Source organism: Talpa occidentalis, unplaced genomic scaffold (assembly GCF_014898055.3).
Source record: "Talpa occidentalis isolate TD23 unplaced genomic scaffold, MPIMG_talOcc4v2.1 talOcc4.6, whole genome shotgun sequence".
Lineage (NCBI taxonomy): Eukaryota > Metazoa > Chordata > Mammalia > Eulipotyphla > Talpidae > Talpa > Talpa occidentalis.
This window is the reverse complement of record NW_023604972.1, coordinates 70,062,507-70,079,157: the sequence shown is the minus strand read 5'-3', so window position 1 is coordinate 70,079,157 and position 16,651 is coordinate 70,062,507. Positions and strand designations below refer to the sequence as shown.

Below are 16,651 nucleotides of genomic sequence, written 5' to 3'. Positions count from 1 at the left end.
GGGGCTCAAAAAGAGAAAGCGTACACACTAAAAGGAAAAAAAAATGAAGAAGGGCCTCCCTGGTGGCGCAGCGGTTGAGTGCTGGGTTGCGAAGCTGCCCACAGCCTCTGCAGTGCCGGTTCGATCCCCAGCTGCTCCCCGGCCACCGGAGGAGGGTCCCACAAGGCGCGCAGACCTCTCCGGCCGCCCGCTGCTCCCCTCAGCAGTGTACTTCGGTCCTTCTGCCTGCTCTGCTCCCCACTCTGGCTCTGGTGAATTCTCTCACCTTCCCGCGCTTCTGACTGTACCCAGTGCTTGTATGTATAAATAAATAAATCTTTAAAAAAAAAAAAAAAAAGGAAGAAACCTTACCATACCTGGGGATGGAACTAAACACACAAATTCATGAAGTTAAAAGAACACCTGGTTAGCTAAATGTAGTGAGACTGACACCAAGACACACGTAGTCATGAAACTCCCAAGAGTTCAAGTCAAAGACAGAATACTGAAGATAGTTAGGGAAAATAAATATATAACTAACATATACAGGTACACTATAAACAAGGAGAGACTGGAATACTGTATCCTAAGTACTTATGATATAAATTACCAGTCAAAAATAATACATCCTGAAATAATCTATTAGGAGGTAGAAATAAAGGACATCTCAGACAAACATGAGTCTGAAGGTGTGTGCAAACACAAAATAGAAATGCTGAAAGGACTGCCCTATCTAAATTGAAAAGAATATACCAACCTTGCCCCCCGCAAGAGAAAACCACTTAACAAGGAACTAGAATCAGAAAACTAAAAACAAAATGTCTATAGCAAATTTTCATAACGCAATAATCATCCTAAATGTAAATGGACTAAACTCACCAATCAAAATGCACAGAATGACTGGCTAGATCAGAAAATAAAATTCAACTTTTTGATGGCTCCAGGAGACCCATTTACTTTCCAAAGATAAATATAGGTTAAAAGTAAAAGGTTAGAAAACAATCTTACAGGCAAATGAGACCTCCCAAAAGGGGCAGAAACAGTAATACTTATGTCAGATACAATGGACTTCCAACTAAAATAGATAATGAGGAGACAGAGATGCACATTATATGGTGATCAAGGGATCATTCCATCAGCTCACATCACCCATCAATATACATGTATGAAATGAAGAAATATCAAAAAATATTAGGCAACTATTAACAAATCTGAAGATAGATATTGGCACCAAAATGACAGTAGCAGGGACTACAATATTCCACTTTCGGGCCTCCCCGGTGGCGCAGCTGTTGAGCGCTGGGTTGCAAAGCTGCCCGCAGCCTCCACAGCACCAGTTCAATCCCCGGTTGCCGGGCAAGGGTCCCACGTGGCATGCAGACCTCTCCTGCCGCCCACTGCTCCTCTCAACAGTGTACTTTGTCAGTCTACCTGTTCTGTTCCCCGCTCTGGCTCTGGTGCATTCTCTCACCCTCCTGCGCTTCTGATTGTACCCAGTGCTTGAATAAATAAATAAATAAATCTTAAAAAAAATTTCCACTTTCAACAACTGAGAGATCAACCAGACAGAAAATCAATAAACAAAACTATACTCTTAAACGAGGGATTATATCAAAGGGCTTAAGATACATTCATAGAACACTGTACTACAAAAAAGCTGAGTACACGTTCTTCTCCAGTGCACAAGAAACATTTTCTAGGTTAGATCACATGTTCAGTCATAGGCCCACACCTTACACTACACTACAAATGGTGCTGGGAAAGCTGGATGGCCACATGAAAAAGGAAAACAAAAGCAAAAATAAACAGATGGGAGTACTTTAAAATAATAAGTTTCCACACAGCACAACAGTCTATCACTAAAAAGAAAGGACATCCAACTGAATGTGAGAAAATATTTGCATATCATACAATTGTCTAGAGGTTAATACCCAAGATCTGCAAAGAAGTCATACATCTTAACAAATACCCAATCAAAACATAGGTAAAAGAGTTAATATACTTTTCCAAGGACAACATTCAGATGGCCAACAGACATATTTAAAAAAGTGCATTATCACTTATCACCAGGGAAATGCAAATCAAAAGGACATTGAGATATCACTGCATACTTTAGAATGATCCAGTATCAAAATAACCAGAAACAAGAAGTGTTGGTAGGAATGTAGACTAGTTTAGTTCCGAAGGAAAACAGTATGGAAGTTTCTCAAAATATTAAAAATAGATCTACCATATGATCCAGAAATTCCACCCGTAGGTATTTACCTGAACAATGGAAAAAGACTAATACAAAGGGATAGATGCTTTCCTAATGCACTGCAGCATTATTTACAATGGCCAAGCTATGGAAACAAAGTGTCCAAGAACAGATGAGTAGATTTAGAAGATATGGTATGTATACACAATGCAACATTACTTAGCAATTAAAAAAAGGTAACTTTTGCCATTTGTGACAAGCTGGATGGAAATGTACAGGAGTATGCTAAGCAAAATAAATCAGAAGGAGAAAGACAAATACTGCATGGTTTAACTCATATGTGAATACAGAGAAAAAAAACAAAAGGTCAAACACAATGAAGCCAAAACCAAATCCTAGGTATCTACTGGTGAACTGAGAGTTTAAGAGGGGAATGGAAAAGGTTGGAGAGCAAATTGTGAAGGTGGTACAATGGAAGACTAAGGATGCCTTGGTGGTATGTATAATTTATATATATTCCAGAACTATTTGTCATATAATACCGCTAAAATACAACTGTTAAAACCTTTTCTAAATATGTAAAATAATTTTAATGTTTTCTTGGACTTAAAATCTTCATGCTTTTCAAATCTTATTTATGCATTAGTGAGATAATATTCTTTCATTTATTTTATTTTAGAGAGGAGATGATTTATAATTGATTTGTGTGTATATTCTGAAGTCTATGGAAAATGTTGATAACATTTGGAACTAAACAAACCTTATCTGGTTTAATTCTATTTCATTTTTTCTGATTTATTCATGAGCTAATGATTTTCTCATTTAACTGCTATTATTTTGGTTTTTTTTGAATCACTGCTTCATTTTTTTACTGTTGAGTAATCTCTTACTCTAATGATATCAATAAAAGCTCTAGTATTTTCAGTAACTTTTTAAAAAAAGAAAAATTAAACAATTAGAGGTAGATGGAGGCAACCTAGCAGTAAAGGTTAAAGGTAAGATAAGGTGTCAGATAAACTGCATAACTATAGGAACACAATGAGAACTTACTTCCCACCACTGAAGAAGAAAATAAAAATTAGTAATAACAGGGCCTCCCTGGTGGCACAGGTGGTTGAGCGCAGCGCTGTGAAGCTGTCTGCAGCCTCTGCAGTGACGGTTCGATCCCCGCTGGCCTCGGAGCAACCCACATAGTGCTGCAGACCTCTCCTGTCCTGCGCCCACCGCTCCCCTCAGCAGTGTATTTCGTCAGTCTGCCTGTTCTGTTTCCCGCTCTGTCTCTGGTGAATCCTCTCACCCTCCCGCGGATCTAGCCTGTACCCCGACTCTGGTATAAATAAAATAAATCTTTAAAAAAAAAAAAGAAAAATTAGTAGTAACATATTCTAACAAGGAGATGAAAACATGAAAGTTCACAGTTAATTATACCATCTCCAGGAAAGCGAGATAGAAAGTTATCTAAGAGTGACAGGAGTGTATGGAACTAAAAGATGACATATTAAAAACTTTTCAGGGAGAGTAAGCAACAGAACAAATATAACAATAGAATAGTGAGAACCCATTTGTTCTTGATTATAAAAAGAAAATGAGTTAAACATTTTAAATTTCTCAAAGTAAAATAAAAACGCAATTAAATACGACTTTACTTTTCATATGGTCTTTCATTAGTGTTTTCCCCATTCGTACTCAAAGCTGACAACTACAACTTAGTGAAATGTTTCTCCTTATGCATTCAACCGTGAACCAAAAAAACCTTTTGACATCGTAATTAAATTATATAAGAGTTCTTTCTTCATGTCTCTTAGCTAACTTATACAGAAAAGGAGCTTAATTCAGCCTCAAAATAATTACTGAATATTTTGTCTTCCTTAGAAGACTGGTGACACCAAGGGAACAGGAATCATCATTTGCAATTACACAGTATGCGAACAAAATCTGGCTCCGAAGGGGTGCATAATAAATTCTTTATGAATAAATCAAATTGAAATCAACTAAAAGGCCAATATTCCTTTTATTTGCCTAACATCATCCACCACAAACTTAAACAGTACAGATATTTTTACCTTAAGTAAGGCTTGTTAACTTATAAGCAAGGTTAAGGCCTAAGGACAGAAAAACTCTGAAAGGAATCTCAAAAGCTGTAAGAAATGGTCAGGAGGTGGCAGGCCTTCAAAACAGATACAAGATTAAAATGTGCTGGCATTGCTGAAAGTTTCTTTTAAACCCAAGATCTTGTCCTCACACAGTTATTAAAGTTCTCAGGGTATAGTTCAAAAGAGCAGGGAGTTAACCTAAGCTCTTCTGGTCTAATTCCAAGTCTAGTAATTATATGCTGCCTATTAAATTTCCCCTTGCAGTTCTAATTTAATAAGATGGTGCTCAGTTTCTGTCAAACAGCTCAGAGCAATAGTACCAGCTGCAATGGTAATCCCATAGAGTGTAATGTTTCAGATGTGATGAAGCGATCATTTAGAATCTTTTAAAGAAGTGGATCATGCAGTCATTAAAATACTTTTCTACTTACAAAAAATACATAAACTATGTATTTTTAAGAGATGAAAATTTCTTTATCTAAAAATACCACAGGGAATTTTAATTATCATCTTGTTAAAATTCTATTTGTTGCTATGATGATATAAATATGACATGACAACTTTTCAAGAATATCTACCTTGCCAAATGTAACTGGGGAAAAAAAATATAGTAACCTCATACTTCCAAAAATTAAGTCATTTAAGACACCTTTTTTCAATAAAACAGAGAAAACCAAAAATAATTTTATACTCAAAGAGGAAGCTATTTATACTTCCCTTCTCAACATATTTATGGGAGAATCACTGTTTCCTCATTTCTCCAATCTGCTAATACCAGAACTGAACAGAAGCACAGAAAACCATCAGGGAGATGAGCAAGAGGAAAATGAAACTAAATAGGAAGGTATGGCTATTAAATTTCAATCTTTAGCTGGCACTGTATTAAAAGGCACTCTGGTAACTGATCTGTAGCAGAGTATGGGTAGAGGAACTGGAAATAGTAGTTCAGAAATAGATTAGCACCTCAAAGTTGTACAGACTATTAAAATGACATTCTCAAATGTCTCTTACGGCTTCTAGATACAAATTTAAGTTGAATCTGCGAGAATCATTAAACTTGAAAATGTATTCTAAGATTTAAAAAATAAAACAAAAAAATACCTCATATGTCTTTCTAGCATTTCAATGTGTCTTAGAGAACACTACAAAATTAGTTCCATGTTTTAAAAAGCACATCTCAACCACAGGTCTGTAAGTCAAAAGCCAATCATTGTTCAAAATACAGATATATCAGTGAAGGAAAAAATAATTATAAATAACCTAAAACCATAAAAAGTTCAGTGTCATCCTAGGTAAAGAAAATGCTTCTATTAATAATTTATATTAAAAAAACTAATTTATGTTTTCTAATTAACAAAAAGAAAATGCTTCTATTAATGAGGAAAAAAAAAGTCAATTAAACCCCTCTGTTGAGAGGCAAATAACAAAGATGTCATCCACTTCATTAGATGACACCAGATCTGATTATAAAAAGTAAACAAGAAGTTTTTAATTTTGATTAGTGTGTCTATAATGGAGAAGGACAACCAAATTAAAATACTTCCTTCAAAAAAATTTAACTGGGGAAAAATGCAACAATCTTTCAATTTCAAAAAGATAAATTATATAAATTAAGCTTTTAAAAATACTAACCTAGAGTTATAATAGAGGTTCACAATCCAATCCAGAATCTGAGTGCTTAATATGTTTCAAAACTGAGCATTTCTACCCTCCAAGATTTATAGCTCCCAGTAGGGTCCAAACTAGCACCCAGTAATTAAACACATTCATATCCAAATCTACCATCAACTTAACAATCGCTGCCAATTTCTGTTTTTAGAACTTGGTAGATTTTAGGATAAAAGATTGTGAACTTAAACTGAATAAAATAGAGTAAGTCAGGCAAAAATTTTCAACTAGCTTTATATTTAATTTTAAAAAGCAACAGGTTACACAAATATTGTCTGCTAACCCTTAAAGTTTATAACTTCAAGACAACAGTAGAAATTATATTTCAATTGTTTCTAAAAGTTCCATATATTATAAAATCTTAATTCATGGGTCCAAAGAAAAGAAAATGTTTTCTAAATTTTAAGATATGAAATAAAACACATAAAATGCATATTCAAAATAAATTTCTTTATTATAATTAGGTTTTTTCCTGGTCCCTTATTTAGGTTTTCTAAATTCGTGCTATGAATGAGACCTAATTATAATAAAGTAAAAATCAAAATCAACAAGCAACTATAAACCAGAGACACACTGGGGGGGGGGGGGGGGAAGCAGGATCAAAACAAGGGGGGTGGGAATTGTATGGGGACTATAACCAAGATGAAAATGCACACATTGTGCAAAAATGAAGTAAAAAATGCATAAAATAAATAAATAAATACAATGTTACTTGAGTCAGAAAAAAATTATATACTTGCATCAGTGTTTCATTATAACTACAGACAATTCATATTTCTCTAATGTAGTTATTAAAAATTTTTCATTTAACAACATACCATTAAAAAATTTCTTCCTTTGTAAGTACTTTCTAGTTAAAATAATTATTTCTACAAGATAATAAAATCTTGAAATTGCACTATAATTGAGCACTATGAGGGCTACAACTAGCTTTAAAAGGATATGTGAATGTTTGAACTCTGCGGTAATGATAATTCGGCAGGTGGCAGAAAAAAATTTTATATTTCTCCTTTCTGTTTCCTTCCAGAATGTTTATAATAATAGAAGTTATACGTTGTCTTGAAAACTATAAACTACAGTGGTAAAGTGTAGAGTTGGAGTTAAGAAAGTAATTCACATTCCAGTCTCACCATTTACTAAGCTTTGTAACCTCAGGAAGTTATTTAACTCTTCTGTGTGCTAGTTTACTCACCCATAAATGGGGGAAATAATAGTCTATATACAAATTTGTTGATAAATATTAAATGCTAAATAAAGATACTTAAGACTAAACTCAGCCATAGGAAGAACAATGGAAGAAGAAAAATAAGTAGGTAGTATTAATAAATATTGGAAAAGTTAATGTAACGTATAATTAACAGAATTTTCTGTGTAATCACTTTTTAATACATAATGACTTCACATGGATTTTTTTTTTTCCTTTTTAACACTTTAAAAGGGCAGGTTTATTAGGAAAGGGAGAAGAAAAAGGAAGGCAACCGCAGGCATAGGCAGGCCAGAACTGCCTCAACATAGAATTTTTTTTTTTTTTGGTGGGACCCTCGCCAGCAGCCTGGGGAACGAACCGCCGCTGCAGAGGCTGCGGACAGCCTCGGAGCCCAGCGCTCAACCGCTGTGCCACAAGTGGAGGACCTCAACACAGAATTTTTAAAAATATATTAGTTGCTTACCTTATATTTCATTGAAATAACCATGACTGAAATAATTAGTAATAATTAGTAACACTATCCTTTTATTAATAATCATTATCTGAATGTGTGATTTCTGTAAACCCCTCAAGCACCTCAGAAGTTTCTGTGAAAAAATTACCAGTAGTTTGCATGTATGATTAGCACTCAGTAAATAGGAATATCTGACAAGTCAAAATATCTAATTTCCTGACTATGTCAGAGAGCCCATCCATCAAACCTCATGGCACTAGAAGTAAACTACTCTGCTCAGTACTCAATCTGACAAAGCACTGTAGGAGCCCTTACCTATCTTCATCTTTGTCATAGAGTTGGTAATAGTCTCCACAGCCATTCCAAAAGGTGTTATCCACAACATCTTGCCTTCCTGCTGTGGCGCCACCTTCTGAAGGCATTTGATTGTTTGTTTCCCTTGGTGTAACTCTTGAGTAAGGTGGATCCAAGAACATACAGTCATGTTCTCCATCATAGTCATCGCACTTTATTAGGAGGTCATCTGAGCCATTTTCCTCAACTTCCAAAGCCTCTCTCCACCGCTGAACACTTCTTTGTTTGGCCTCATGCCTATTAAAACCTGTTTCTTGGTCCACTTGACTTGAACTTACCACTTTTCTAACTTTTGGTCTCACTACCTGTTCAGGAGAACTTCCCTGGTTCTTGTCCCTACCTCTGGTATTCTGGTCACTGTTAATATGCACTGAAGCACAGGTCAAATCTTCAGTTGAATTTTCTTTCTGGTTCTCCTTAGTAGCAATTTGTTGTTTCTTTCTAACAATTTCATCTTCAGAAGAGGATCTCTGAAATTCCTGATTCTTCTGATGGACAAACTCAGTTTCACCAGTAGGACTTTTCACTAAAGGTGCTGAATCTAATTCTTGAAATTCATCCCTTATTTCAGCATTAAAAGGAGGAACTGACTGTGAAAGATCACCATATGCCTCTGCCTCTCCATTTTCTAACCCAAACATCGTATGGCCCAGTGCTTCCTGATATCTATCACCTTCCACAATTTCTGCAGAAAGTTGAAGGTGGTCATTATCCTCTTCATGTCTTCCATCTGGATCATAAGAGTCAGTATGAACTAATGCAATCCCATTTTGGATACTTGAAGCATGATAAGCTTCTGGAGTATATTCTCCCTCAAAGTGATTATGAAGATTCATACTGCTTCCTAAGGTCTCCCTGCCTTCCTCACTATGATGTACTGCAGGAAAGGATGTACTGCTCTCAGTGGTCTGATTTAATGCTGTATCACAAACAGGAATTTCTGTTTCATTTTTTTCAAACAAAGAGTCGTTGGGCAAAGAATGATCTTGATCCACCGGACTGGAACCTTCATAGAGAAGAAAAGAAAATATATTTGGAGGGATTCATTTAAATAAAATTTTATTTACTAGTGACTATTTAAGTGGAAGTCATACCAATTATTTCTTATGAGAATAGAAATGAATTTCTCTGGCAGGTGCTTCTATGACCCCTAACTTAATGGGGAGGGTAGACAGGCTACCCTGTGAGTTCATTTGTGCCATTGTATAACCTATCAATATCTCCTCCTTCAAATGTCTCTTGCAGGTTTTTCACCTAAATCCTAATACCTAAAAAATTCTATACAAGAAACTGAAAGGAGAGGCTAATAAGAGGTTACACAATGAGAAGCAGAAGTGAAGTTAGAGGGTAAGCAATTTGCCCTCCCAGTTGTTAGAGTATGCACTTCAAGTTTAACTTCTTTCGTTACATACAGGTAAAATAACTTCAAAAGTACTTATGATAGAAATAAGAATAGGTTACAGATCTAACAAAAGTGAGATTCTTTTGATGTCAGTTCAGGAGACTAGATATTAGTCTCTAGATACATGTATTAGATTTCTATTCTGAAAATGGTTTGTTGCTATAAATCCGTAATAATGAGTTAACTTCAGATGTTACAGCTTTGATTGAAAAACAACAAAGAAGTTAACATTTTGATTCTCTTTGCCAGTTTGTCAGAATTCTGTGACAAGAATAAAATCATATCTATTGTATAAATTAAATAACCTAGAATTATCAAGTTTGTTCAAGTCAAGAGAAGATTGCATTCCAGTCACAAAAAAAGTATAATTATAGTAAATAGATATCTGCAAAGTACTTCTTTAAGCCACTAAAAAATTAAGAAATTTTAATTAATTACTTGACATTTATATTTTATAAAATTGGAAAAATCAAATTAGCCAAGCTAAATTATTTAAAGATACAATCAAAACAAGAATAATTTAATCATAATAAGCAGTGAAAAATATACTCAGTTTACATTTGAAGTCAAAAATGAAAAGGAAGTCAATGTAATCAATGCCACAGCATGACTGGCCATGTGCTATTTTCTTCGATGTGTAAAGGTATACACTATCCACATTAAATTCAATGAATATTTCAAAAAAATTTCTTGATAGGAAATGTACATCATTTATTCTCATAAATATATATAAAACCCACTCACAACTCTAAATATCACAAAAATTAGTTCCAATGTGTTCAGTAGCTTTAAAATAACTCTATAGGGCATACCTGAGGAATTTTCCTTTGGAACATCATCTAATTCCAACACTTCATAATCATCACCAGCCCGACCCAAGCTTCTTTCATGCCTGGTCATACATGGTTTAAAACTGACATAAGCATGTCTTCTTCCATATCTTCTGCCTGTAATTGTCTGATAGCCCCCTGCTGGTTTGGGCCAGACAGCCTTGCCAGATTCTTGATCCATAGCTAAAAAAAATGAAAGGTAAGCAATGACCTTTAGTAACCAGCAAGGTGGGGGGTGGGGGGAAGGCTAGTTCAACAAACATGTTATTATTTGTCAAATCATAAGTTACTGAAAGTCAAGTGCACCTCACTTTTACAAAAAATACTTAAAAATTAACATGATAAATTAAGTTATAAGAATCATATGGCCTATTTATTCTCTTCTAAAATCTTTCAAAGTTTAATTTCTCTAAGATATTTCAGAAACAGTTCAGTAAAGACTGGTGAATGAGTCTCTGAATAATTTAAATACAGCACTTTACATATCAACATAAATGCTCAATACATATTTGCTGAATAGATTAGTAGCCCATAAAACCAGGCTTTCAAAAACATAAAGAATGTATTAATGTCAGAGGTAAAAAGATGCTTCTTTATATGTTATATATTTTCATAAAGAACAAAACATACCACCAAAAATAGATTTCAAATATTAGGGTCAGATGAAATTTTTCAACAGAAAACAATGATGACCCAAGTCAAACAAACACATGCTACCCCATCTTTGAAAACTACAAATGGTACACATAATGGTAAGAAATCCCATCAATTACTTGATATTAATTTTGATGACTAAGGATATATTGTGGTAAACAGTAGCATCTTACTCCTAAGTAGGACAATATTTCACATATACTTTGTTTGCTTAGTCAATTACTTTTTATATACACTATCTAGGAACTAAACAGAATTCTGTCTCACAGTATATGGAATAGTCAATAAATGGAACAGTTAACATATTTTTGTTTTATTGCTTTAAATTAAGAAATATAATTGCTTTCAAGCCCTAAAGAAAAACATTTGTAACATAATATCAAGTGTTACATTAAGTACTTGATTCTCAACAACCTTATGAAAAACCATATTTCATTTTCATCATCAAAAAATTATAGTTAAAATGAAGTATTTAAGTAACTTGTCCAATAATCCAACAGTATTATGACTCCAGAGCCAGTAGCCCTAATAACTACTCCAAAGGAAAAGTGTCCAAAATGGAAAGCACAATAGACACAAAGGGGCTGTGGGAAAAGAATTTCTATTTGTGCTTATTTTTATATCAACATCAGAAATAAAGCTTCACAAATATTCAATGTATGAACTACAACTGGCCTTTGGTAAGACCAGGATCACATGCCATGTGTGGTATTCAAGGTATCTGGAGGGAAAAATACAAACCCCTCAATATATTGACACCTCGCTTACCTGTTAGCTCTTTTTCAGTATACTGTGACATGTGTGGCAATTTTCACGTGTCCAGTTCGTGAAATTATAGATGTGATTTAGTTTTCACTGACACAACAGGAAAGCTGTAGAAGATTCCTGCAAAAAACCAACAGATTAAACAAAATATTAATAACACAACTGAAAACAAAAGGCAAAGTAATACTTCTTTTAATAAAACTCTGTTAACTCTGTAACAACTCAGGAAAACGCAATCTGACTTGACAAGTCAATCGAAAATCTTCAAAACTGTTAGGACAGCTATTTGAGTGCAGGTTTTTATCTCCTCTTGAAAACCCATGCCCTAAGTAAATATTCTTCATATCGCCAATGACAACACAATATCATTTATAATAAACAAATATATTAGAAGAAATGCTGGTATATATACCCAATACCCATGGAAATCAACTACATTTTAGCTCCTCCAACAAGCACTAGTTTCTTTAAAACCCTTTGGCATTGTTGGGCCTCCCCGGTGGCGCAGTGGTTGAGCGCTGGGTTGCGAAGCTGCCGGCGACCTCTGCAGCTGTCGGGGACCTCTGCGGCGCCGGTTCAATCCCCGGCTGCTCCCCGGCCACCTGAGGAGGGTCCCACATGGCGCGCAGACCTCTCCTGGTACCCGCTGCTCCCCTCAGCAGTGTGCTTCAGCTCTGCTCCCCGCTCTGGCTCTGGTGAATTCTCTCACCCTCCCGCGCTTCTGACTGTACCCAGTGCATGTATAAACAAATAAATAAAACATGCCTCTATTAAAAAAAAAAAGTCTTTAAAAAAAAATAAAACCCTTGGCATTGTTAAAACAAATTAACCTTAAGACTACAAACTTCATTTTAAAATGTATGTCTACAACAATAACTTATATGTACAAATAATTACACATCCTTATAAAAGTCAGTTGAGTAGGTATTTTAATATAAGTAAGAACCTATTCTAAATAAGAAAAACTACAATTTACCATGTAACAAATACTTTCCTCTGCTTAGAAAGTAACCCATTTATTATTTCAAAAGCTACAACCTGTATTCTTTTATAGTAAGAGCTCAGTTATTTATTTAAACACCATTTTTATTTAAACACTTGAGCTATTGCTAATTGCTTCACCAACTAAAATTTATTAGAAGATGGTATTTCTGCAAATGAATTTAACTATATGTTACCTGTATAGTTCTATAGGTATATTAACATACATGAGTACACATACATTGATCCTTATAAATTACAAGTTCAGCAACAAGTTGTAACCCTCTAATATACCTGAATCAAATCAGATTGTTAGTAATAGCTATGAGGTAAAGGGCTATCAAAAAAGTAATCTTCCATAAGAGGTAAAAATATAGCTCTAATATATTTTAACATGAGGAAACTAATCTGAAATAATTCGAATCTTTTCAGATTCATAGTACATACACGGCAATCTTAAAACATGACCCTGGATTTAAGTTCATGAATATTTTAGTCAAATCCTTTTCTTTGGAATAAGGCCTTATTCTATCCTGTTCCAGGCATTATTTTCAAGACTGAGGCTACTAATTTACAATATGGGTTACAGACACTAAACAAAGAAAACAATAAATATGTTAGACAAACCTAGAATAAAGCAAAACAAAGCAGAAAAAGAATTGTTGGAAGCATGCAATTTAAAATAAGTTTAGAGGCCTCCCTGGTGGCGCAGCGGTTGAGCGCAGGGCTGCAAATTGCCCGCAACCTCTGCAACGCTGGTTCCATCCCCAGCCACCGGGCGAGGGTCCCACATGGTGCGCAGACCTCTCCTGCTGCGCCGGCTGCTCCCCTCAGCAGTGTCTTCCGTCTGTCTGCCTGTTCTGCTCCCCGCTCTGACTCTGGTGAATTCTCTCACCCTCCCGCGCTTCCACCTGTGCCCAGTGCTTGTACAAATAATTAAATCTTTAAAAAAAATGAAACAAAATAAGTTTAGGGAAGGTTTCACTATGAGCAAATAATTGTGAAGAAAGGAGTCACATGTAAATCTAGGGCAAGAACATTACAGTGAAAATAAACAGAAGATCCTGAGGTAAGAAATTCCAACAGTAATCAAGTAATAGTAAGAATTCTGAGATGGAATAAGCAAGAGAAAAAGGAACAGATGAAGTCAGAAAATTAATTAGGAAGGTAGGTGGGGTATGAGGTAAAACATCAAATACACCTTTATAAGACAAGAAATGATATTCTAAGTGAGACAGAAAAAACACTGAAGAGTTCTGTGCAAAGAGACATAATCTGACTTCCGTTTAAATAGGAGCATTCTGGCTACCGTGATGAATAGAAGGGAAACAAGGTCAAAGGCAGAGGGACCAGTTACAAAGCTATCAAATACTGGCAAGAGATCAAAGTGATTTAGGTCAGGATAAAAAGAGGTCGTGAGAAATGGCGAGATTCTAGATATAATGTGAAAATAGAGCTGATAAAATTTCCTCATATGGTTATGAAAAAAGGTAAAGGTTGACTCTAAGTGTCATAGTCTTGGAAACTGGAAAAATAAGGAGTTATATCAACTGTCACAGGAAAATCTGTGAAAAGCAGCAGTTTTCAAGAAATAGCCTGAGTTTAGTTTTGGATGTTTACATGAGACATCTATGAGACATACAAGGAGAAAAGAGAGAGAAGCCTGGAACTGACTAGAGGATTCTGAGCTGACAATATATTCTGGGAGATCAAGTATAAAGAAGAATCAAAAAGGTATGAACTTGGATGAGATTACTAAGTGTACTTGGAGAAGGAAATAAGTTCAGGGACAGAGTCCTGAGACATCCAACACTGAGACAGAAAAACTGACAGAAGTCAGTGAGAGAAAAGAGAACTCTAGGATGCCAAAGAAAGTGCTTTGGACAGAAGAACTGACAACCTGTGCACAAACTCTAAAAAGTGAAATGTAATGGTTTGAGTAGCCACTGGCCTTAATAACATGGAGGACAAATGCTTCTAGAAACTGCTTCGTATATACCAGACCAGATGCATTTTAATTTGGTTTACTAACATTATCTCATAATTTTCAGGTGCAAAGGCAAAGTAAATACTCCAAGCAATAATATATCTACCTTGAATAGCAATCTAACTTGCACTTAAAATTTTATTTCTCACATTTGCATATTCTTCTTAATCTTCCTGTAGATTTTTCATATATTTTATCCCCAAGCACAAATATTTGTTTACATACACACGACTGCAAATTATTCTAGTATATCTAATAGATACATAGTGAGGACTGAGATTTTATATTTCCTATACATCATTTTAAACAACTGGAGACATTACGAAAACAAAACTGCAGTAATCAGGCCTCCCCGGTGGCATGGCGGGTTGAGCACAGCGCTGTGAAGCTATCCGCAGCCTCTGCAGTGTGGGTTCCATTCCCAGCAGGCCAAGGAGAAACCCACATGGCCCGTGGCAAACCTCTCCTGCCTCGCCCACCGTTCCCCTCAGCAGTGTCTTCTGTTCGGCTGCCTGTTCTGCTCCCCACTCTGTCTCTGGTGAATCCTCTCATCCTCCCATGCCTCTGAGTGTACCCCAGTTGCTGTATAAATAAATAAATCTTTTTTTTTTAAAAAAAGTGCAGTAATCAAACAATCCACTATCAACCATGGGACTTGGGACATTAAGGGCCGCTACAAAAGAAAACTTTCAGGATGTGACTACCAGTAATTCTACAAATAATTAATTGTAGAAGAATTATACCTAAATTAAATAAATTTAAATCAGAAATTTAAAATACACAATGGTTAAACATCTCAGATGAAATGGGTTTGCTATTTCTGGTAACACCACAGGTAATCTGATATAAGGGATTCGCTTAAATACCACTCCTCTGAATAAATTTTTGTAAACTATTGTAAAAGAAGTACAAACTCAATTGATAGCAAAAATAACATTTAAAAATATAACTTAAACCAAGTATATGTAAGCAGAAATAAATCTTTAGATAATCAAAATTTTTTATTTGAAAAAGTACTTTAAAAAATGTATTTCCTTGGACTCCCCTGGTGGCGCAGCGGTTGAGTGCTGGGCTGTGAAGCTGTCCGCAGCCTCTGAAGCGCTGGTTTGATCCCCGGCCGCAGGTGAGGGTCCCACACAGTGCACAGACCTCTCCTGGCATGCCCGCTGCTCCCCTCAGCAGTGTATTTCGCCAGTCTGCCTGTTCTGCTCCCTGCTCTGGCTCTGGTGAATTCTCTCACCCTCCTGTGCTTCTGACTGTACCCAGTGCTTGTATAAATAAATAAATAAATAAATAAATCTTTAAAAAAATATATTTCCTATTTTTATTACCATAAAGCTTCTATCTCATAAAATGTTTAAAACTGCTATTCTCTTAAAATTGTGACAAGATAATGTATTTAAAAGACTATATATATATATTCATATATATATATGTATCAATCTGTGAAGATTAAATAATATACCCAACACACTAAAATACAGATTTTTATGGTTTACGGGAGGTAGAACTGGTTAAAGAGGAAAAAATAAAAGAGGATCCAAAGACAAACAGGGAGGAAACAATAAAATATGAATCCATTAAAAATAAAATAAGTACGATTCCTCAAATTTAACTTCATCTAGACAGGAAGATCTCTGGTTCAAACATGTCACAAGTAAGTGGCATACTGCTCAATTCACTCTATGCTGAGACACACAAACCAAATCAGCTCAGGGGAAAAAGCAGCAGAGATTTATTTCCATGTCAACAGACCAGGAAAAGAAAAAACACAGGTACAAAAGGGGAATCTAGAAAATTCAATGTTAAGCATACCAAAATACTACAATTTTAATTGAATGAAAAAACCATAAAATGTACTCAGAATAAATTATATCTATGCTATATATATACTTAGATGTGTGTTACTAAAAAAAAAAAAATTTGACTTACGTTATATATACATGGAACTGCATTGTATTCTAGAAACTTGATGAAAAATTTGGTAATTTTCATGATAAAAACTTTTCTCTGCAATTATTTGAAAAAAATGTTTACATACAATAAAGTACAGAACTTTAAAGCATACAGCTCAATTAAT

General features: G+C 35.1%; 1 protein-coding gene across 1 annotated transcript in view; it reads right to left on the bottom strand.

The window, feature by feature from the left end:
- Positions 1-16,651, bottom strand: part of PJA2 (praja ring finger ubiquitin ligase 2) — an 87,216-nt gene that overhangs the window by 51,710 nt on the left and 18,855 nt on the right. The window contains exons 2-4 of the mRNA XM_037530709.2: positions 11,607-11,723; positions 10,167-10,367; positions 7,914-8,958 (exon numbers count right to left, since the gene is read on the bottom strand). Of these exons, the coding sequence (XP_037386606.1) occupies positions 7,914-8,958; positions 10,167-10,367; positions 11,607-11,637 (1,277 nt within the window). The 5' untranslated portion in view covers positions 11,638-11,723. The remainder of the gene's footprint in view (positions 1-7,913; positions 8,959-10,166; positions 10,368-11,606; positions 11,724-16,651) is intronic.